Raw genomic sequence first — 23,766 nt, 5'->3', positions numbered from 1 at the left:
ATCACAGCAAACCTATTATAATATCCTTAACTAATAAATGTTGTCAACTAAAAAGTTCACGGATTTATTCTTTGTAAAGTACATGCTTATTTCTGCTATTATATGCTTATTCTGGCTGCCACTAAAGAACTTAGGACAGAACCTCACCAATATTACCGGAAAAAAAAGTTTAAAGAATAGATACACCACCCAGATTGGGATAAAAAATCATTTCCATCATCCCAGATATCCTATGGTCTTTACCAGTTAAACCACCCATCCCCCAAATCACTACTGTAACACTTACTAACATTTGTTATTCTGTCCCTGTTCTAGAACTTCATATAAATTGCACAATGTGTTCTTTTTTTTCTGTGGCTTCTTTTGCTCAATATAAGATTAGTCTTACCACGATATATTAAAATGGGAGAAGTAAAGATTATAAACTACAGACGGCAAGGGCTGTGTCTACTTAATTTTTACAAAATGCCTAGCTTATAAAATATAATAAATGTTTTATGTAAATAACACTTAATGGAGTTGTTTAAAGATGGAATGGGCTTTCTTTAGAGACAGCTTGGAGGTACTGTAACCACAGGTCCATATAAGCATTTAGCAGGGATGATGAAGAAGAGACTCAAATATGTATATGTAAGGCATATATACCAATTCAGAGTATAAGGCATTTTTAGAAAAGAATAAATTAGTCTCAGCTAGACTCACCTTTGTGGTGTCATGTGCATTCAATATGCCTTCTACAATGTCAGACAGATCCATATGTAATTCCTTTAAAAACAGAAATCCAAATCAGTAGTTAGGAAAGAGTAGGAATCATTTTTATTAGCCAGTAGCTGAAGTATAAAATATTTTTGGTCAAGTATTTTTTTTTTTAAATTACCATAAATAGATTGCTTATTTGCTTTAAAAATTTAAGACAATTTTCCTGTGGTTTCTTTTTTTTTTTTACATAATACATTCAGTTTATTAAATTTTCTAAGGCAAATTCCCTTTCCAGTTTTGCACCTTTGGCTATGAATATTTTGAGTAGCATAATATAGCAACTAGAAGTAGTAACAAGCCTTTTTCTCAACCTCTTTTAAAAAATTCTTCACTCCACTTTCCTGTTGGAAGTTTACATGCAACAAAATGTATACAATCAGACTTTACCGGGATTTCATCGGTGCGGTTGTCCCTCCAGACCTCTAAAAGTGCAACCACCATGTCTCTCAGTTCAATCCTAGAGAGAACTCCATCACGGTCAACGTCAAATACCTTGAAACAAACTAAAGAAAAGAAACTCTTATGGAGGAAAATTACTTTTAAATTCTGAAGTATAATACATTTTATTAGAAGCTGCCCTACTAAAATTACTTAGCTCCTCAAATAGCTGCATTTTGGATTAAGTTCTCATTTGGAGCAGACTGTCATTAAAGTCCTTTGAACTTGTAGGACTTCCTGCACACTTCATAAGTCTCTTCCCCTATATCATTAGCCAGGTTGGAGAACTCTATCCTTCACCTAAATCTAAGGTTAAATTTCTTGCAAACTCAAAAAGAGGGACCAAGTTAATATACAATGTCTCATAGATTTTGAGGAAGTAATTCAAGCCTTTAAATTAATTTCTAATATTTAAAACATCACTTCAGAGTTGATTCTTACAATGCTGAAAATATTCCACTAACATTAAGAACCAACAAAAAACTGGTACAGTCAGCCCTCTGTACCCATTGGTTCTGCATTCACAGGTATAAACAACCACAAAATAAAAAATAAAAATATCCATATAAAATATTTTCCTAGAAAGTTCTCAAAAGCAAAACTTGAATTTGCTACTCACTGACTATTTATATATCATTTACATTGTATTTACAACTAATTACATTGTGTTAGGTGTTATAAGTAACCTAGAGATGATTTAAAGTATATAAGAGGATGTGCACAGGTTATATGCAAATACTATGCCATTTTACATAAGACTTGAGCATCCATGGATTTGGTATCTGAGGGGGTCTCAGAACCAATCCTCAGCAGATAATGAGGGAATGACTGTATAAAGATTTTTGCCTCTCCAATGTAATTAATGTGCACTAAATACTTTTGCCAAAGAACAATTTCAAGTCTTCAATGAAGTTTATATATAACAAGCTAAGAATCAGAAATATCAGCAGTTTGCTAATTAGCTCATTTGCTAGTTAGTCTAGTTGGTTAACTTCTATTAGTCCACTGGCAAGAAAAGAAATTTACAAAAATTTTAAGGCAATAATAAACCTCAATTGAGAAACAAAGATTTCAGCCTCTTTAATATCACAACTTTAATGTGAACAAATAATCTATCATAAAGCCAAGTTAGAGTAATGGCATACTATTAGGGAAGAAAAAAGAAATCTAAATTTTTAAGATTAAATAATTATCTACTTCATACACCCCCATAATAATTATGCTATAAAATTAACTGAGTGCATCACAGTACAACATTACTAAAGAATATCAAAATATTAAATGTCATACCCAAAATATGCAATATTTGTGAAGCTGTATTTTAGAAAGATGCAGAGATAATAACCCTAGTGAATACATTAGAATTAGGTTCCAATTAAATGTAAACTGTTGCATTTTCTCAAATATGGTTAAGATTTATTAATGTAATTCTTATAAATTATGCTATAACATTTTAGCTAGGTTTAAAATACTATTTTAATATTTAATAAAATTGTGCTTTGATCATAAATTTAATTTTGCTAATAAAATATCAATATATATGTGATAGAAAATAAGTTGGAATTCAAGTTAAGCAAGACACAAAATTTTCTATGTAGACTACCAGAAAATATTTTCTATATGCTTAATATTTTCAAACACATCATGACTGATGTAGTTCATTTATCATGAATTGTACATTCATCTGGAAAATCAATCTCATCATTAATAACCAAATCCCAAATTACTTTACAGTAAAAGAGAATAGTTGATTGAATCCTCACACTGACCTCAGAAAAAACCTCAACAAGAGATTGCTATTTGCCAAAGTGATGAAAATTCAAGCCATTTTAATCAGATGATTTTAACATGAATGAATGCTAATGTTTTTCTCTGTATAGTCTGCACGTTTTGTGACAATGTTTAACACACTTACATTTTTGTCTTTCAGCCAGAGGTCCTCTGCAACAGGCTGATAACCCACAGGATATCTCCTTAAAATCTATGTGATTGTCACGATTTTCATCAAAGGCATTAAATAAACCTGTAAAATAGGAAAAGACAGCATAAATCACAACCAACAAACTTCCTGTTAATAATGACATGTTTATGAAAGGAGGCATGACTCCCATAAACTGACTTAATTTAAAAAAAGTTATCAGTAGTTTCCACTGTCTCAGGAAGTATTTCTTTTTTTTTCCTGGCATAATTATAACTAAAATTTAACTTCCTAGAAGAAAATACTGTCATTTAGTGTTTGTTTTTGTTTGCCTACCTGTCTCTATCTTATATAAACTCCAAAAGCCAAAAATGATTGTAGTATGTAAAAAATAAAAATATATTTTAAAAACTTAACTGAAAAAAAGTCAGAGGCCACAATCATCCTTATTTGGAAAGACTGAGAAGAAAAAGGAAAAAAGAAGAAGAAAAATTGAACCGTCTATCAAAGATATACTATGTTGTTATTAATAAGCTTCATACAGCTCCTCCATGAAGCAAAGAAAAATAACACATTATATTATAAGAGAAAGAAATTCTGTACTGCAGTCTTCACTGTACTACTTAATCTGTATAAATAAATATTTCAAGTTTTAGAAATAAAGGGCAACTTATAATCTAATCCTGTGGTTTCCAAACTTTTCGTAAAAAATAGAAATGAAATAATTTTGTTTTCAAATTAAATGATTTCTCAATCTCCAATTCTAAAAAGGTAAAACCACAACTGCACTGTGAAGTAAGTGGAAGTCCTGTCCTGGCTCCCCTAACAAGTATTTCTGAAACACACTAGTAATCTGAAGAATACAGACTGTCTATTTCAAGAATCTAATTCTGTGCCCTCAGTTTAAAGAGCAGAAAATTAAAGCTAAGAAGTAGTCAAATGACTTGCTAAAAGTAAGAAAAGTTTTTTTAAAAAGTTCTGAGCCAGAAATAGAACCCAAGCATTCAAATTTCAAATATAGTTTTTGTGATATCATCCACAACTACGCTTTGTAAACCTCATTAAAAAAAAAAAAAGGTTATAGCAGTGAAAAGTTTAGAGCTAAGTGGGGACCTTAGAGATGGTCTAGTCCAGTGGCTTCTTAATTTTTTAAGGGTGGGGGAAGGACGCAGCAGTGGAACCTTCTTATATATAAAAGCAAAACAGTAGACACTCCTCAGCTGAGGAAGAGGTGGGGTCATGCGTGGAAGCCCAGAGCTTTGCCTAGTCAGCGTCCACCACCCTGATCCCTGCACAGACGCTGAGGCACCGCACTGGAGCACAGTGTCATAATGAATGTCTTCATCAAACTCATTTTATATATGAGAATATTCAGGTGCAGAAAGGTAAACCAACTTACGCAAGGCTCCAAAGGTAGAATAGGAATCTCAAGACTATAGTCTTAATTCTCAATTCAGTTTTTCTGCACTAAACTACACTATCTACAAGAAACTTGCAAATCTGTAATGCTATGGCCTTTTAGAGTTAAGGTGTATTGGTTAGAAATCAGATACGGGCTCATTTGTTTAGCAAAGAACATTTGTAGAAAATAGAATGATTCCTACCTTCACTCAGAGATGGACGAATTGGGGGTGAAACCAATGGGCCAAATGTCTCTAAGTCAAATCGTCCAGTTCGGGATTGAGCCTTCAGCAACCAATAGCGTTTCTCCAGATCAATGATGTCTGATTCCTCCACTGACAATCAAATCAAATAAGATTATAAAACCTCACTCTTCTTTTCTGGGCAATTAGTTAGTTCATCCTGATAATGCAACTTCTAAAGATATATTTTAATTTCCCAGCTAAGACGTTAAAAGAATTACCTAAAACAAAAACTCTGAAAGACATATACATTATATCTAAAGTGGCATGAAAATTAAATTCAAATTCACATAAAAGAGGCTTTAAAATGGGAAACAATTTTTGCAATTTCCCATTAAGCAGGCTGTTTAAGTCCAACATGTAAAATAATAAACAACCGAGACATTGCTTTTCGGCTTCCCACACCACTTTTATCTGTACTCGTTTTTGGTAATTTTAATCTCCAGCTTGGATTTTAAAATTCTATATACGTAGTCTCTCCTGGCTACACAGTAAACACTCTAATAGCAGAATCTATGTCTGATTCATCCTGTCGCTATGGTAACCACTTACACATTTAATACTTATTAAATAAACGAAAAAGAATATGATAAAATGTTATAAGTAATAAAGTCAGTGAGAGACAAGGTAGAATAGGATTTATAATGTGATATGTAACAGGGGCATCACGAAAACATGAACATCATTTTCTCCTTAATCAACAGAAGATATATTTCTTTTAAAAATCACAGATAAGCTCCAACTATGGTTACATTTTATATGTGCCTTTTTTTCCCCTCTAAGGAACTGAAGGAAAGTTTAGAAAACAAACAAGGTGAGTCCTTCCATTGCCTTGGCTTTCTGCTTGCAGTCTCTTTCCACACCTTGGCAGGGAATGAGGAACCTAAGCCACGAGATTTCACTGAGTTAAGAAGAGAAGCTATAGTTCAGGGAGGTTGAGGCAGCTGAAATTTGCAGGGCAGAGTACTGGAGTGGAAAGAGTTATATAGAGATAGAGCTCCAGAAATATGCATAGGAGTCTTGTTGAGTTTTGGCAGTGTACTAAGCCACGTGTGCATATGGTGAAATTCACTGAGGCTGGGCTAGGAGATGCCTAAGTTCTCAACAACCAGAGTGGAGATACCTTGGTGGGTTTTTTTTTTTTTTTTTTTTTTTGGTATATAAATATTTTTATTGAAGTATAGTCAGTTTACAATGTTATGTCAACCTTTTTGAACACTGGGAACATTCACAGACTCAGAGGGTCACACTTAATTAGTAGGGGAAGAACTAACTCTAGAGTAAAGGCTACTCCAGACTTGCCCCAACAAAGCTTAAAAAAAAATCATTGAAAATATCAAGCTGATCCACAGATAACTGCCTATCAAAAAAAGCAAACTTCCTATTTTAAAAGAGGCTAACAGAACCTAATTAGCCATTTAACATTTATAATGTCTAGCATACAAAAATAACAAGCGGGATAGAAATAACAGACATGAAACCATGACTATAATGAGAAAAGAAATGGAAACTTTTTTTTTTTTTTAAGTAGCAAATGGAACTATTAGGAACGAAGAAACAATACAATTATTCTTCAGTATCCATGGAGGATTGGTTCCAGGACCCCCAAGGATACCAAAATCTGAGAATGCTCGTCTCCTATATAAAATGGCACAGTATTTGCATATAACCTATATTTGCACATCCTCCTGCATCCTTTAAATAATCTCTAGATTACTTATAATACTATGTAAATAGTTGCCAGTGCATGGCAAATTCAAGTTGTGCTTTTTGACACTTTCTGGAAAACATTTTTTTCCAGTATTTTTGATCCGCGGTTGGTTGAATTTGTGGATGTGAAACCCGTGAATATGGAGGGCCAATTGTATTTGAAATTTTAAAAAATTCATGGGAGAATTTAATGGCAGGTTAAAAAACACAGAAGATCAGTGAATTTGAAGACTGAGCAACAGAACTGTCTAAATAAAAGCATAAGGAGAAAAAAGACTGAAAAAATTATTAGAATCTTATTGACCTGTAAGACAGTATTAAAAGTATAGCACATATATTATCAAGGTCCCAGAAAACAGTGGGCAGAAATTATTTAAAACAACAGATGAAAAATTTTCAAATTTGATTAAAACTATAATCACATAGGTCCAGAAGTTCAATGAACTCTGTGCAAGAAAAATTCAAAGAAAATCAAACTAAGGCAAGAAACAAGTTGATGAAGCAAAAATCTTAAAAGCAGCATGAGGGGGAGGAAAAACACATTACAAACAGGGAAACTAAGATATGCAATGATTTCTCTTCAGAAACAAGAGAGCCAGAAGACAATGGGGAGAAAAAAGGTGTTCAAAGAAAAAAAATCTTATTAATCTCAAGTTCTATATTCTATGAAAATATCCTTCAAAAATAAAGGCAAAATAAAGTATTTTTTTGAACAGACAAAACCTGAGAATTCATTAACAGGAGAACTGCACCAAAAGGAATATTAAAAGGATGTTTTTCAGACTAAATTAAATGGTATCATATGGAAGTCAGTATCTACAAAGAGGGATGATGATAACAGGAAATGCCCAGTCCTGAACCTCCATCTGGTATTATTAATCATAACAGATTTGGGATGGGAGTTTAGTTGCAGTTTTGGTTAGACTAAGTTTACCTTTGGTTCAAATATTCTTAAGGTTAATTCAGATTTCTTCTCAGGAGAGCTCAGAAACTGCTTGTTTTTGAAACTAGGGGTCTATTAAACTCCAGCCTGAAGGCTGCATACGTGTTTATATAAGTATTGTTTTATTAGAACACAACAATGCCACTTGCTTACATATAGTTTATGGCTGCTAATGTGTTACAATGGCAGAGTTGAGTAATTATAACAGAGCCATATGGCCTACAAGTCTGACTGATTTACGATTTGCCTTTTTAAGAAAATGTTTGCCAATCCCAGTGCTGAAACTGCATAACCACAAGACTTCAAGACTGCGATTCCATAAAACGACAGCACCTCAGGCCCACGCAGCCTTGACACTGCAACCTTTAAGATTCTGAGATTTCAAAATAGTGAGGCCATGAAACCACATAATCAACAGCTCTTTTCACTTTTCAGCCTAGCCCCAGTCTCAGCAAAATTTCCACATGAGAGAATTAATTACTCTGTAGAGAGGATTATATTCACATTTGGGGTTCCTTCAGATTTAAATCTGAAACAGGTTTCTCAAAGTTTGGCCAGTTTGTCCTCATTCCAGCAAAGATTGTCCTTAGGCAGGCTCACTCCTCTGCCAGCCTTACCCCGAATTTCAGCATCTGGCCTCAGAAATGAAAGCATCTTACATCCCTTGATCACCTAGGAAGGGCTTTGTCCCTCTGGAGTTCAGTTTCATTTTGTTTCTTAAGATTTCTTTCTATTGATGTATCTTCAGTGGCTTTAAAGAAGATTATGATTGGTTTATGTGATTTCATGTTACTAGAATGAAGACAAAGTCTTTCACGTATTAGTTTCCAACTTAAAGTAGAATCCTTCAATTACTATTTAAGATGATTCTGAAAATTCTCACCAATGAAAGAAAGTACAAATATGAAGTATAAAATATTAGAAAACAAGAAGCAAGGTTATTATCTGCATATAAGTAGAATACATATCAAAAATCTCAGAAAACATTTACAAATTAAAATTGAGTTAAAAAATTTGTAGGGATACAAAAATCAATGATTTTTCCTATATAACATTTATAACATGTAAGAAAATATAAAAAAGAAAAAAGTGTAACAATAGCAATTCCCTCACAAGAACTAAATATCTAAAAATAAACTTTAATAAGTGAGATTTTTATGAAGGAAAATTTATAAATAATATTAAAGATTTGAATAAATGAAGAGAAAGTGGTTTTGGAAGATTGTACTATGAGGGTAACATGAGCAGAGATCTGAAGGAGGCAAGGGGGCAAATCACAGAGGAAAAAACACTCTAGACAGATGGAACAAGGGTAGAGGCCTGGAGAGGACAGCGTGTCTAACAAGCTCAAGGAAGAGAAAGAACAGAGTGGCTAAAGTGAAGTCAGGGACGGGGAGAATAGTGACAGGAGAGTAACAGGAGGTAAAGACAGGGAGAAAAGGAGGGTCAGATTATACAGGCCTCGGTAAGGACTTTGGTTTTAAGTGAAAGTGTGAACCACTCTAGGGTCCCTAGCAGAGGAGTGACGTGATCTAATCTGCATGATCACTTGACTGCTGAGTTAAGAACAGCCTGGTGGGCAGCTAAGAACAGAAGTGAGAAGACCAGTCAGGTGTTTAATAGAGAGTTTAAATCATCATTATATGCAACTGAACAGCATTAAGATTACAATAGATTAACAAGTACAAGACAGACAGACAATTCATAAAAATGGGAGGGGGACTACTATTTTACAACTAATAAAAAAATTATCTCAAAAGAAAAATTTAAGCAGAATCATGCACTTTTCTGCTTCAAAACCTTTTAACACTCTTCTCCCAATATACCTGCATGGCTATTCCCACAACTCCTTCAGTTCTTTACTCAAATGTCACATTCTCAGACCTTCCAAACTGCATTGCATCCAATGACACTCCTCCATCCCTCTTCCCTGCTTTATTTTGCTCCCTAAGTCTTGTCTGTTTTATTTATTGTTGTCTTCTCCAGCTAGAGCATATGCCCCTTGTGAGCAGGGTTTTTTGGTCTATTTTATTCATTGCTATATTCTAATCCTTAGAATAATACCTGGTACATTTTGAGCACTCCATAAACATTTTTTTTGATGGACAAATAGCTTACAAGTTACCTGGGGAGACAAGAACAATGTACTTTAGAGGCAGGAGTTCTTTTGGCGGCAGGGACTAGGTTTATTTATTTATCTATTTATTTATTTTTAGTGGAGATACTAGGGACTTAAACCCAGGACCGTGTGCATGTTAGGCATGCACTCTACCACTGAGTTATATCTCCTCCAAGAACAATGCACTTTAAATTCCTAGGGCCTTCAAAGCATTCATTCTTACTCTATTCCTTAGCAGTTTTAATTAAAAATTCAAGGGGAAAACTTTTTCCTCACCAGCAAGATAGTTAACAGACAGTCAAATCAATATGCATATTATACTGTATTGATACAAGTACTATAGCCATAAAAAGTGGTGAATAAATGAAAAGAAATTCCACCAACTTCTATAAAATTTTAAGAAAAACTATATTCCTCTTGTTTGACCTTCAAGGGGGCCCTGAGGACGTAAAGCTAATGTTTTTCTATCTTTCCTTCTTATCCCCTACCCTTCCCTGATGCTCATTATGTCTGAAACCTAAAAGAGAGGTTTTTACTTAAGGACACAGAAGTGAATTTCTTTTGAAAGCAAAATATAAAAATGAAGGAAAAAATCCTGTGCTGGAGGTACAGAATTTTGTACACATTATCACAAATCAGTAGACCAAAGAACTGAGATTTTCAGAAAGCTACTATTCTTATTATGACATACAAGGAAAAATTCATGAGAATGACTTACGCCTGCCATATCTGAAAACAAAAGAGGTCTTGACAGTATGCACCTGGAGTCAAGTACACTGATTCTAACTAGTCCCTACATTTTACAAAGAAGAATGCTCTCCTGGGAAGTTCGTGACTTGGCTGTCCCTAGAATAGTGCCTCTCTCTCTCTTTTTTTTTTTTTTTAACATTTGTTTATTGAGTAATAGTCATTTTACAATGTTGTGTCAAATTCCAGTGCAGAGCACGATTTTTCAGTTATACATGAACATACATATATTCATTGTCACTTTTTTTTTTTTGCTGTGAGCCACCACAAGATCTTGTATATATTAATTCCCTGTGCCATACAGTATACTCGTTTATCTATTCTACATTTTGAAATCCCAATCTGTCCCTTCCCGAGAATAGTGCCTCTTAATGATACACAAAACCTACGGAGAGGGATTCCAAGATCAACAGTGAAGCTACCCTATACTTTTGGCATCAAAAGGGAATAGAATTATTTATTATTTACTAGAAGTAATTATAAACAACTGAGTAACCAAGTTATATAATACATTTTAAGAAATTAAAAAATGAAAGTACTAATAATACTAGATTAATTTTAAAATTTGTATTACTTGTTTTTATTAAACTAGTAATAGATTTTGTTGCATGAAAAATATTTAAAAATGTAGGTAATCAAAAAAAGGAAAAAGAAAACATAACTGCATGTTTTCATATAACTATAATCATAGGTGTATTTAATTGACTGTCACCTGGTTGTTTGGGAAGATTACTTCCAATACTTTCATTCTAGCATCTTAACCACTGTATGATTTCTCAGATTATATAAAATCCTAGTTCACAGTTTTAAACAATCAAACAGCTAAGTTCATTCTTAAAATTTTAGAGAAAAATCTTCAAAAAAGACCATGATACAAAAAAGGTAAGTTTTTCATACAAAAGTACACACTGTCATATATATTTTCTTTTTTAACCAAATAACAAATATACAACATTCATTACTATATTGTAACCTCCTGATAAATCAACCTTTGCAAAGGTCCAATTACTTTCGAACTGGAACTGATTTTTAAAATGTACTAAACTTCTACATAGGCATATAGCTTCCAGTTTTTAAAACAGAAGTATCTGCTTCAAATACCTAGATGACTGAATTTATTTAAAAGGAATACGTTAAAAATTTAGTAATAGGGAGAGTAACACTAGAGTCTGATACATAAATTGAGCATTACTGTCTCATTTTTCTAAATAAGAAGTCTGTTCACTCCATTTACGATGTGAAAGAAAGAAAGAAAAGAAAGAAACCTTTTCTGTTCCTCAGAGAAGCAGCTTTCTCAAATTCTAAACTTTCTTCCAAGTAGTAGATCTGCAGATAAAAAATCTGACCCTGAAACAAAAGGAGGAAGACAGCAGCCTTGACAGAAACTATGTTCTTATTTTTATACTTCTAGGTACTGAGCATATTATGGATGCTCAGTAAGTACTTCTGATTAATTGGTGTTTAGTTAACACACTAAACTAGAAAACAGAAAAATTACATCAACTGCCTCCCAAATGTTTTTACTTTTGAAAACTAAGTTTATTAATCTCCTTAAAAAACAGAATTTTTCTGCTGAAGTAGAAATGTGGAAAGATAAGTAGAACACATTTGGAAGAAAAAAAAATGATCAGATTGGTCATAATTACCAACTAAAATCATGGTTTAGAGCTCCTTTTTAAGTTTACGTGATCTGTTCATTTTTTGGTTATAGACTGTAATTTTGTTAATTAAATATTTGCAAAAGCATGTTAAAGTAAATTATATATACTATATTATCATTACCCAAACATTTTATATGAGCTGGCAACAGAACTGTTGGGAAGAGGGAGATAACTAAACTTATTTTCACTTAAAGTTAGAGGTAAAAGCCACAGTAGTTACTCTATTTGCAATTCACAAATCAATACCAAAACTTATACGTTACTAGCTAAATAGGAATGAATTTTTTATCACCCACCTATAGGTATAATTTTTTCTGGTTCGCAACAGCAGCATACCATATTCCCAACATTCTAAATAGTTCTTGGCCTCCACTTTGGGCCATCCTAATCAAGTCCCACCTTACCGGAGGCTTCAGCTGCAGAAATAGCTCTTTAATGCCAGAAATGAATTCTCATTTAAAAAAAAGAAAAAAAAGCCCGGCAAAATATCCAAATATTTTCAAACAGTAACACAGTTCTTTTACATTTTTGAGGAAGCAACCTGTTCTCAAAAGCAATGACCTTCTGAGGTCTACTTAAGATGGCTGTAAGCCTTACATCAGTTACAACCCGCTAAGAGGATAATGAAGGAGGGACGTGCAGATTTACTAGGCGGTTTATGGCCTAAGGATCACTGAAGTAGTTTTTTCTTATTGAAAGAAGGTTTTAACATTGCAAACTAAAATGTGGCAAGGGAATATAATAATATGCATATTTTAGTTGAGATAATAAATGCCAAAATAGAGACAATATGAGTTATATATGAAAAGAAAAATAATCAAAATGGGTTCAATGGCCCTAAAATTAGACAAAAATATTACAATAATTACCTCAGGATCCAGATTCTGCTACTTAAAAGAAACCACTGAGTTAGCAGGCTATTTACTCTTCTACATTTTAGGGAAACGTCAAAAACATATTTACAAAAAAGAGTCAGCACACATATTTTCTTCCAAATAAAATAGCTAAATTCTACGAAAATATGGCCAGCATTAAGGGAAATCAATCTCAATTAGTTCTTAAAACATAATTCTTAAAATCATAGTTCTTCTGATTACCTAGTTCACTGTCTAGTACAAATAGGCAATCATTCAATGATCTCACCTGGATCAAATGAAATTAATTCTTGAAGAGAAACATAACATCGCAATCATTTGAAGGTATCCCAAGGGGGAAGAAAGGAAATTGGAAAAGGGAATCTACAAGACTGTCTGAAGTGAGTCTGAGGAAGATGACTCACCACAGCCACAACCACCACATGACCAACTCCTTTTATTTGCAATTACAAACTACTCATAAAAGATTAAAGAATAAAATGACTATGTATCAATAAACTGCCTTTGAGTCCTAAAATGATAATAAGCATGTACTCTGGGGTTCAAATATCCCAATTTTGGCACCTATTAGCCATCTGATCTCAAGACAGTATCTTCAACTTTTCATAGCCATGGTTTCCTCATTTTTAGAATGGAGATAAAGTGAACTTCAGAAGTGGCACAAGGAATAAATGAGGTAATGTACACAGAGTATAGTGCCTCCTCTAGTAAGCTGTCAATCTGCATGTGGTAGATTAGAACCTTTCAAAGTATTTTTGGGAAAAAAAAGTACAGGAGCTATAGTCAAGTTCATTTAATATTCTGTAACATTCAATGAAAATATATGTGCCTGATATTGTGCTAAAAATCATATATATGACTGTGAACAATTATGTTTAGATTCCAGTAGAGAGAAAATTGGTCATTTGAATCCAGTGTGGAAAGTACAATGAAAGAACAGACACACAGACCTTTCTGGGAGCACACAAGCAGGTAGGCCCTAGAGGTCCTGATATTTAAAGAGGTATGTGCTGAACATCTAAAGGTTGACCAGGGAAAGAAAGAAGATTGTGGCAGAAAAAGGATATTATAAGCAGAGCCAAAGGAGCATATGTAAAAGTCTGTAGAAAAACATACAGTAACAGGATAGAAAAACAAAAAACAAAGAATAACTGTTGTATTCTGCTATACTTCAGAAACTAGGAAAAGGATAACCTATCGAAGGATTTACACTATGGACCCAAGATAAAAGACAAACAATAAGAAAGAACTTTATTTTCCAGTAAGTAACCAAAAATAAGTGTTAAGATGACAGTTCAACCTAGAATTACAGTAGGCAGTTTGGTCAGAATGTAGATATTTCAAAGGTTAGCATCTAAAGGATGAGACTTTAAGTGGGGAGGGTAAAGCTCAGTGGTAGAGCATGTGCTTAGCATGCATGAGGTCCTGGGTTCAATCCCCAGTACCTCCATTAAACATAAATAAAAATCTAATTACCTTGCCCCTAAAAAAAACAAAAAAGAACTATATTAAATAAAGGATAAGCCTTCAAACTCAAGCAGGGAGCTGCCAGACTGTGTTTGGTTAGGACTATGTATGTACAATAGTAGGGGATGGGACACACTGATCTTAATTTGTGAAAAGCTGATTAAAACAAATTACATTTTGAGTTTGCTGTGTGTGTCTCTCCAAACTCTAACACTATATGTTGCTAAATAATTATGAACAAAATGGATAGGCAAGGGTTTTATAGGAAAAAGCCAAATAATTAGTCTTAGAAAGCAGAATCTTCTGTCATATATATGCTATTACTATAGATAGATAGAAAGAAAGAAAGAAAGAAAGAAAGAAAGAAAGAAAGAAAGAAAGAAAGAAAGAAAGAAAGAAAGAAAACCTGTACCAAATTATTTAAAAAATTTAACTATACAGACCATATTTATCTTCTCTATACATGTTCTCTGATTCTGAATATCATTAAGATGTTCAGGATCATCACAAACATTCTCTCTCTAGTACAATGTCTTTAAAAATTAGCTTGTCATTGTCATTAAGAACACTGTACATATTTGACCAAAAAAAAATCTTTTTAGGAAATCTAATCTTAGATATTTAAATAGCAAATTATAAAAGAAAAATATATCAGTCAATAAAAATCTGGTTAAGATCTACTCAAGCATAAAAACTTGAACTTTTGGCTATAGTTCCAATTCAATTTCTTAAATTTAAATAAAAGGCAAGGTAACAAGAGCTTGGAGTTTGCAGTTCTGAAAACTGTACTGGCCTTTCAAAATCTAAAATCTTGCATAAGTCAAATTGGTTACTTATTCTAACTCTATACTGAATACCAAGTGCCCCAGTTTCATCTGTGATTTACATAAAAGAGAACAAAATTTGATTAAAAATGGCAGTATGTTCAACTTACTGTGATTTCAAATTTTACTTTATAATTATATGTGAAAAAGAATTAAAGGCATCTGCATTCTAGTATAAAAGTTATTTACAAGTGAAAAATTGTAACTCCTTTTTGTTTCCTCGATGCCTTGGCTCATTACACAAATTTAAATGGAGTCACTAATGCTTTAAAATAAATATTTTCTGTCTACTTATAAATCAGTTAATGGCATTCTCTATTTTTATCCCAAGGTTCCACATTCCTAACATATTATTTGGGAAGTTTGATGTACCAAATATTCTTTGAGTGCAAGAGCCTGCAAAGACATCACTAGTGAACTGCTTAGCCAGAAGCTCAGAATTTGTAAATATGATAGATAAATCATAGTCATCAGAATATAAACCTGCCCATGTAAGAATTTTTATAAGAAATTTAGCAGTAATTCTGATTTTGTTGAGCCTTATTCAAAACTTATTCAAACATGATGATTCATGATCCTTTTCCTTGGTGGGGCTTTAGTCCTACAATCCTAAAACAAGATATTCCTCCTGCTCACTCCTGGGGAAATCAAATGTTTAAATCAGTACTTAGAATGTAGACTTCTGGTGGCTGAAAAATTTTCCATACAGTTCAGTCCACCAACATGCATTTAGTCCACTGCACTAAAGAAAACTCAAAAAGACGAATAGGATATGAGCCTTGTTCTCAAGAGGACTTGTCACTTCTGGTGAGAAACAAAGCCATTTCCAACTGTTTCTAAGGTAAGGCAAAAAGCACCTTAATTGCTTTAACTGAAATGTAAAGTGTACGAGAATGCAAATAGAAAATTAATTAATTCAAGCTGCAGAAAAATGGAGGAGGCTTGATAAAAGAGGCAGCGTGTGAGTTGGGTGTAATGACAAAGTATTTCAACTGTCAAGAACTCAAAGATGGAATGCATTCTTAATGAAGGAATATTAGGAGTGATGGTAGATAGGGTAGCCATAAAAGTGGTACAGTCATGGAATATTGACTAGTGCTCTGGAGTTGAAGCAGAGAACATATGAGAGGAGAAATGAGTATGGATCAGCTCTACAGGCTGAGCCAAGAGAAATAATTTATACTTAAAGGCAGACAGAAAAAGGAGAGCAGTAAAGGAAAGTCAAAAAAAAAAAATAGTAAAAAACTAGAAAACTACAATGTTTCAAAACCAGAGAAGAAGAGAATTTCAAGAAAACTGAATAGTCAATGGTACTAAAATGCTGCAGAGATACTGGTAGGTACAGGGATCCTAAGAAGAAATCACTGAGTTTAGAAATTAAAAGGTCATTATTCCAGGTGAAACAATGCCTCTGTGTTAATGTTTTAAATAATTCAAGATAAAATATTTTTTAACAAGGCAAAGGCATTGCAACTTTCAGATACAATTAAAAATCTAAAAATCTTCCCAACTGATAAAAAATTAAAGAGAAAAGATCATTTTCAAATAAAAATGGAGCCATATAATGGGATAACTTTAACATTTGAAAATTATTTTGACTGATTAAATGTAAATAAGTCTGTAAACTTTAATACAGCGCTTTCAAAAACAAGCAGTAAGCAATGTTTGCATTTGCAAAGTATGTCAGAACTAATTTAACTTTAGGCAACTGACAAAAACCCTCTCCTTGACCAAACTGAGTTCCACTCCTGGCCCTCTTTTGTACTAGGCCTTGAACTTGGCCACCATATATCATCTTTAGCCTGCTTAGTCCAATCTTAGCAAAAAATTCTGCTAAATCATCCCCCACCCCTGATAAATGATCAAGTTTCTCATACCCCATAATTAATGAATAAGCCTTTGGCCTACCTTTAGCAAGAATTCACCTACTCTTGATGTCTCCTCTTAGTAATTTTCCCTCCACTCACCTCCTCACCTTGCTCCTTGGCTATATATCCCCTACTTGCCCTTGTAATATTTGGAGGAAGATCAATTTCTCTCCCCTGTTATAGTATGCTACTGCAAAGTCTTGAATAAGGTCTTGTTTACCATTTTAACAAGTGTCAGAATAATTTTTTCTTTAACATAAGTCATTCAAGGAAAGTAATCACACCCTTAGCCAATATTAGCAGAAAAATAATTCACCATACAATTACAAACAAAAGCAGAATATCTGTATGACTGACAACTTAAATATTAATGTAAGTTAGATAGAGCTTGAAGTACGTATAAAAAAACTCCCTAATTTTTTATGCAAAACATTAAAAAAAAAAAAAGGCTTTCCTATCAGAAACAAAAAAAAGCAGGAGCACTGAATTCATTGCCTATTCATGACAGAATTTATCTGTCAGACCTTCTGATAACAATGAATGAAAATAGCAGGGAAAGTAGGTAGGGTGTAACTAGTAGCCAACTCATAAATCACATTAAGCAATAGACACAAACAGCACTTGATACCCAAGGTCCTCCACTCAGTCAACCAACACTTATTTAAGGCTTGGCGCTGAGGGTGAATAATAGGAATAATACAGACTCCCTATGATTTAAGAGAGATGACATGTACAAATAAATAGAATGCTATAAATAATTACAATACAAGGATGAAAGTGGTAAGTTCATTCTGGAAAGGTACAATAAAGGTGCTATGAGAGTTCAGGGGAAGGACAGATGAATTCTCATAGGAAAGCAAGACAATGTTTCATGAAAACCAAGTGGTATGTGATTTAAGTCTTCAAAGATGACTAGGGTTTACAGGGAGAAAAAAAAAGGAAAAGCATTCCAGTGTTTAGAAGAAGCATGAGCAAAAGCCCAGCGTAGGTACATCTCTGTAACCACAAGAAAGAACAATAGGAGTTAACACTTAGGCCTGTGTTGTGGGGGATTGAAGAGTATCCCTCAAAAATTCATTACTTGGAATCACAGAATGTGACCTTATTTGGAAATAAGGTCTCTGCAAATATAATGAATTAAGGCTCTTGAGTTAAAATCATCCTGAATTTAGGCTGGGCCCTAAATCCAATGACTGGTGTCTTTATAAGAAGAGGAGAGGACATATATACACACACACAGAGAAGGTCCTGTGAAGGGGGCAGAAGTTGGAATCACGCTGCCACAAGCCAAGCAAAGCCTGGGGTCACCAGAAGCTGGGAGGGGCAAGGAAGGCTTCCTTAGGGCCTTCGGAGGGAACATGGCTGTGTTAGCAATTTGATTTCAGCTTCCAGAACTATGAGAGAATAAATTTGTTTTTTCAGTTTATGGATTGTGGTAATTTGTTACAGCAACGCTAAGGAAACTAACACAGCTTGGTTAAGGACTATCAGTAGAAGGCTACTGTGAAAAAGTAAGACAGTGGTCTTTGCCCCCAGTTCTTGCTATTATTTGCTCTTTGATCAAATTCTTGTCATTTCCTGAATGACAGGAGTTCCTGACACAGAGCTCCTAAACCCTTTGGAATTTCCTGGGTGATAGGAATCTTTTGTTCTCATGCTTGAGGTGACTCTTGGTAGGCTCCTGGAAACTGGCTGGTCACTAGAAAGACCAAGCCATAATTAGAAACTTGGAACTTACAGCCCCATTTCTCCTTCTCTGGAGATGAGAGAGGAACTAAGAATTCAGTTAATTATCAATCATGCTTAAGTAACAAAGCCTCCACAAAAATTCCCCAAAGCACCAGGGTCTGGAAAGCTTCTGGACTGGTAACCACAACCACGTGCCAGAAGGACTGGGGCATTACAACTCCATGGGGACAGAAGCTTCTGCACTTGGGGCCCTTCCAGACCCCAGCCCATGTATCTCTTCACCTGGCTATTCATCAGTATCCTTTAAGATATCCTTTACTATATAATAAGTCAGTAAATGTAACCGTTTCCTGAAGTCCTGTGACCTGGGCTAGCAAATCACCAAACCCAAGAGGGTGGTCATAGGAACTCTAATTTACAGGTGGTTGGTCAGAAGCACAGATCACAACCTGGACTTGTGATTGGTGTCTGAAGTGGGGGTCAGAGGGCCAGTCTTTCGGGACTGAGCCTTAAACCTGTGGGGTCTGTGCTAACCCCAGGTAGACAGCGTCACAATTGAACTGAATCGCAGGACACCCAGCTGGTGTCCATAGAGCACTGGAGAATTGCTTGGTGTGGGGAAAAAAACCTTATACATTTGGAGTACAAAAGTAATCAGTGAGTAGGAAAAAAAGAGTTTTCCTTTTCAGTATGTACCCAGGGCTCCAGCATTCCACTTTATTATACTTTGAAAAAAAAAAAAACAAAACACTGATAATAAATTTCTCCTTTATAGGCATATCCTCATATCACCAGACAATTGCATTAAAAAGTGAATGGTACACAATGCAATGCCATTACTTACAATGTGTGACTCCAGCTAGAGTTTGGTAGAAAGTGGGAGTATCACTATCATCAGTGAGGGTCACATACACACCTCCAGACAGCAGCCAACGAGAGAAGGTAAAAGCATCTTTGTTTAGAAGAAGCCAATTTCTAAACTTTTCATAGTTTACCTTTTCACCCTAAAATGAAAACAAACACAGGTTGAGTCAAATTTTAAGGTATCTTACTTGGAACTTATACAACCTGAAACTTGCATTTAATTGACATTTGCCCTTGTAATATCTATAAGTGAAGAATTAACTAAATACCACCATTGTCTATATACCTGGCAATGAAACTGCCTGCAAATATAATGGTACTTTAGAATTTCCATTTGCATAAAAATGTATATGCTAATTGCAAATTATTTCATTAATTCATTACAGCAATGCACTGCTACTAATAAGCCACATTTTATTTGTTAATGCATATCCTGAAATCAGTGAACTGCATTTCTTTCAAAATTTAATAAAACCAATTTTTCACTTGCTTTATCCTTCTTCAGCACTTCAGTTGGTCAGAATTAGCATATTTTAATCAAATATGTATGTAATTAAAATGCTTTTAAATTTCACTGGCGAATTAAAAACTATCCAGGAGTCATTCTCCAAAAGGCATCGCTGAAAGCGTGTATTCAAAAAGAAGCATGGAGATTTCTAATTTCTTTGCTTCCCCCCACCCCAAGTATTTGCCTTGCTAAATCTCTGGAGAAAAAAAGTATCCAGGCTGAGAAAGAATATCACATGGCTGTGCAAGTCAGTCTCTGACTGGAAGACAAGAGGACTTAGGTAGAGTGAGGGCCAGAGGTTTCTACGAGGAAAAGGGAGAAGCGACCCACAAAGAAACACAATGAATGATACTCGGGAGCCTAGCAGCTCTCATCCTGATGTAGATATTAAGAGATAAAAGTAATTTATAACCTAAAAGAGAAATGGTAGAAATAATTTCTACAATGTTTAGTAGCATCCTATTAAGTACAGCAATATGCTCAGCCTCATAGTTTCAAAACATTAAACAGAGCAATCCAAACAATCAAGACAACATTGAAAGTCCTATTTTTCTAAAAGTAAGAATATGACATTCAGATTTACTGCAGGGATATGTGACACTGCCAATATGTTTAGAGCTTGGGGATCACACCCATATTTTTTATCTAACTCACACTTAGTCTAGAAAAAGGGTTTGCAGTATAAATTCCACAAAGTGATGCACATTTTTACATGTTACCAACTCTGACACTGGAGTAAGTCTTTTCTTTTTCCCCCTAATGGAGGCACTGGGGATTAAACCTAGGACCTCATGCATGCCAATCATGTGCTCTACCACTAAGCTACAGCCCCCATCCCTGGGACAAGTCTTAAAATCAATAATATCATTCAATTATAACTGCTAGAGTTTTTGTTCTTTCTAATACATAAAGGTGCATCTTATTAATGGCATCCTAGACTTAGTGAACATGGTGGTGCTTCACTGGTGAACAATGGTTTCAGTGAAGCTAAGATGTTGTTATAAGATGCACCTTCATGAACCGCTAAGAAAGAAGCTGCTAGTATCCACCACCTTCACATAAAGTTAATATTTATTGAGTATTTACAAGGCCTTAAGCACCATTCTAAGCACTTTTATATTCATTTAATCTTCAAAGCAACCCTCTATAGGAGATATCATTATCCCCCTTTTACACATGAGAAAACTGAGGCACCAAAAAGTTATCAGTTCAAAGTTATACAATAGCAGAGACAGAATTCAAAGCCTTGTGCCTAATCTATACACTACACTGCCTGGTTGACTTAGTGAAATATAAAGCAACCACTTGCTCATTGGGATCACTCCACATAAGTGGTAGCACCAAAATGCCATCTGTGCAATCTGACTATGTTTTTGAGACATGGATCTAAATAAAAAAAGAAGCAAAGAGAAAGTCTTTTATAAACTGTCATAATAGCAGTCTAGAAAAAACTTTCCAGTACTACTAAAGGCAATGAAAAATAAACAGGCTTCTGAAACTGATACATCTTTCAAGAACAGTATAAAACACAAATTTCCACTTTAGGTATCAAAAACCAAAAGAAAGCAATTTAACTCCTATGTGGATTTCCTTCATAACTTCATCTGTCACGGCTAATAAAGCACAAGACAGAAAAAGCTGAGAACCATTTCATTTAAATCCACGTCATTTAAATCTAGGTGCTAGGTTCCCCATCTTTTAGCTAAAGTCTTTCCTTTATAGTGTGAGGTCTTTTTTTAGGAATGCAAAACGAAAAACAAAAAACAAAAAACAAAAAAACAATCCAACACAAAGCATTGCTATGGAAGGTCCAAACAAGCCTATTCTAATAAAAGTAAACTGATATTGAAACATAGTAACTTGAAAAGCAAGGGTCTGGATATAATCATCATACACATTACTCAGGAATTACAGCAGGTAAATACATCAAATAGTTGAATCAGATAAAATTAGCCCACTTACGTGTGTTGACTTTTAACCAACCATAGGTACCTAATGATTTAAACAGCCATATACATGAGTATTCCAAAACCTTGGCCTTCATTTCTTTGATCTTTCCTCTTCCAAAGACCTTATTCTTCATATACTACCCTACACATTTACTACCATAGTCTCATATTTTTATTGCGGTAATCATTCCCTTTCCAATAAATGCAATTTTAAGCACTCTGCTCTCCGTCACAATTTTCTGTTACGAACGTATTCCTTCTAGTATCCTGACCCAGTGGTTTTTGAACTCCACAGTACCTACACCAATAACCTATCTTCCAGATCTACCGATCACTTCTCAATGATTAAAGAACAACTCACTTAATATTTCAGTTTAGTTGACATAGTTAAATACTCCTTCCTCTTGAAATATTTTCATCACTTGGCTTCCAGGACACCACCCTCTTTTGGTCCTTTTCACAGGCTATTCCTCAGGCTCTTTGTTTGTTTGTTTTATTTTTTATTTTAATTAATTAATTTATTTATTTATTTATTTATAACATTTTACTGAGTTATAGTCATTTTACAGTGTTGTGTCAAATTCCAGTATAGAGCACAATTTTTCAGTTATACATGAACATACATATATTCATTGTCACTTTTTTTTTCGCTGTGAGCTACCACAAGATCTTGTATGTATTTCCCTGTGCTATACAGTATAATCTTGTTTGTCTATTCTACATATGCCTTAGGCTCTTCTTTGATTCTTCTTTATCTCGTCAATCTCTAAACATTAGAGTACAGTCTTCCAATTGATTTTCTATTTAAATTCACTCCTAGATGATCTCATCCACATCTATAAGCCAAAAATCCTTTCCCCTGAACTCCACCTTAATCAGAAGCACAGTTACAATTCCACCTGAATGTCTAATGATTCTTAAATTTAATTATGTCTTAGTGCTCGCTTCGGCAGCACATATATTAATTATGTCTTAAACTTCTCTTGCTACTGAAAGTCCAAATTTCCCTCTCCTGTAGTGTTCACCATCTCAGTTAATGGCAACTCCATTCATTTACTAAATCAGGCCAAACAACTTAGTCATCCTCTTCTCTTTCCATCATAGTCCATAATCAATACAAGAAAAGATCCTGTCAACTCCACCTTCAAAATAAATGCAGAACCCAGAAAGTCTCATCACCTCACTGATACACCATGATCTAAATGACTAAAACCTCTTACCTAGATTATTCAGTATTCAGATACCTCAATCAGACTCTTTTCAGCATACTTTCTACATAAGAGCCAAGTGATGACGTTTAAAATAAAATTAAACAAAACCTCATATATTCCTCTGCTCAAAATCCTCTAAAGCTTTCTGTCTGACTCACGGTGAAAGCTGAAGAATTCACTGTCCTACAGGGCCATTAATAATATCCCCACCCTCTCCCCCTCCCCCAACCTCAGTATCTTCATTTCCTATTATTCCCTCACTCATTCCATTCCAGCTAAACTGGCCTCTAGTTCCTTGCACAAGTCAAGTACACTTTCCCTCAGGGCCTTTGCTGTATTTTCTTCATGGAAAATGTTTCCCCTCGATATCTGCCTGGTTTTCTCTCTCACTTCCTTTTAAAATTCTTTGTTCAAATGTCACTTTCTCAGATAAGCCTTTTCCCAACTATCCTATACAAAATACCTCCACTTGGCCCCCTCCCCTTTAGTCTACTTTGTTTTCTTCTATAGCACTAAATATCATCTAATATATGTACCTGCTATTGTGCCTAAATTTTAAGTGAACTGGGTGGC

General features: G+C 34.4%; 1 protein-coding gene across 2 annotated transcripts in view; it reads right to left on the bottom strand.

Annotated features, from left to right (window-relative positions):
• Window positions 1-23,766, bottom strand: part of USP32 (ubiquitin specific peptidase 32) — a 166,706-nt gene that overhangs the window by 55,211 nt on the left and 87,729 nt on the right. For both annotated transcript variants that reach the window (XM_064494998.1, XM_064494999.1), the window contains exons 5-9: window positions 19,506-19,665; window positions 4,720-4,851; window positions 3,113-3,220; window positions 1,147-1,262; window positions 703-765 (exon numbers count right to left, since the gene is read on the bottom strand). In XM_064494998.1, coding sequence (XP_064351068.1) covers window positions 703-765; window positions 1,147-1,262; window positions 3,113-3,220; window positions 4,720-4,851; window positions 19,506-19,665 — 579 coding nt within the window. The remainder of the gene's footprint in view (window positions 1-702; window positions 766-1,146; window positions 1,263-3,112; window positions 3,221-4,719; window positions 4,852-19,505; window positions 19,666-23,766) is intronic.

This window comes from Camelus dromedarius, chromosome 16 (genome assembly GCF_036321535.1).
Source record: "Camelus dromedarius isolate mCamDro1 chromosome 16, mCamDro1.pat, whole genome shotgun sequence".
Classification (NCBI taxonomy): domain Eukaryota; kingdom Metazoa; phylum Chordata; class Mammalia; order Artiodactyla; family Camelidae; genus Camelus; species Camelus dromedarius.
The sequence above is the reverse complement of the archived record's forward strand: the minus strand, read 5'-3'. Positions and strand labels throughout refer to the sequence as shown.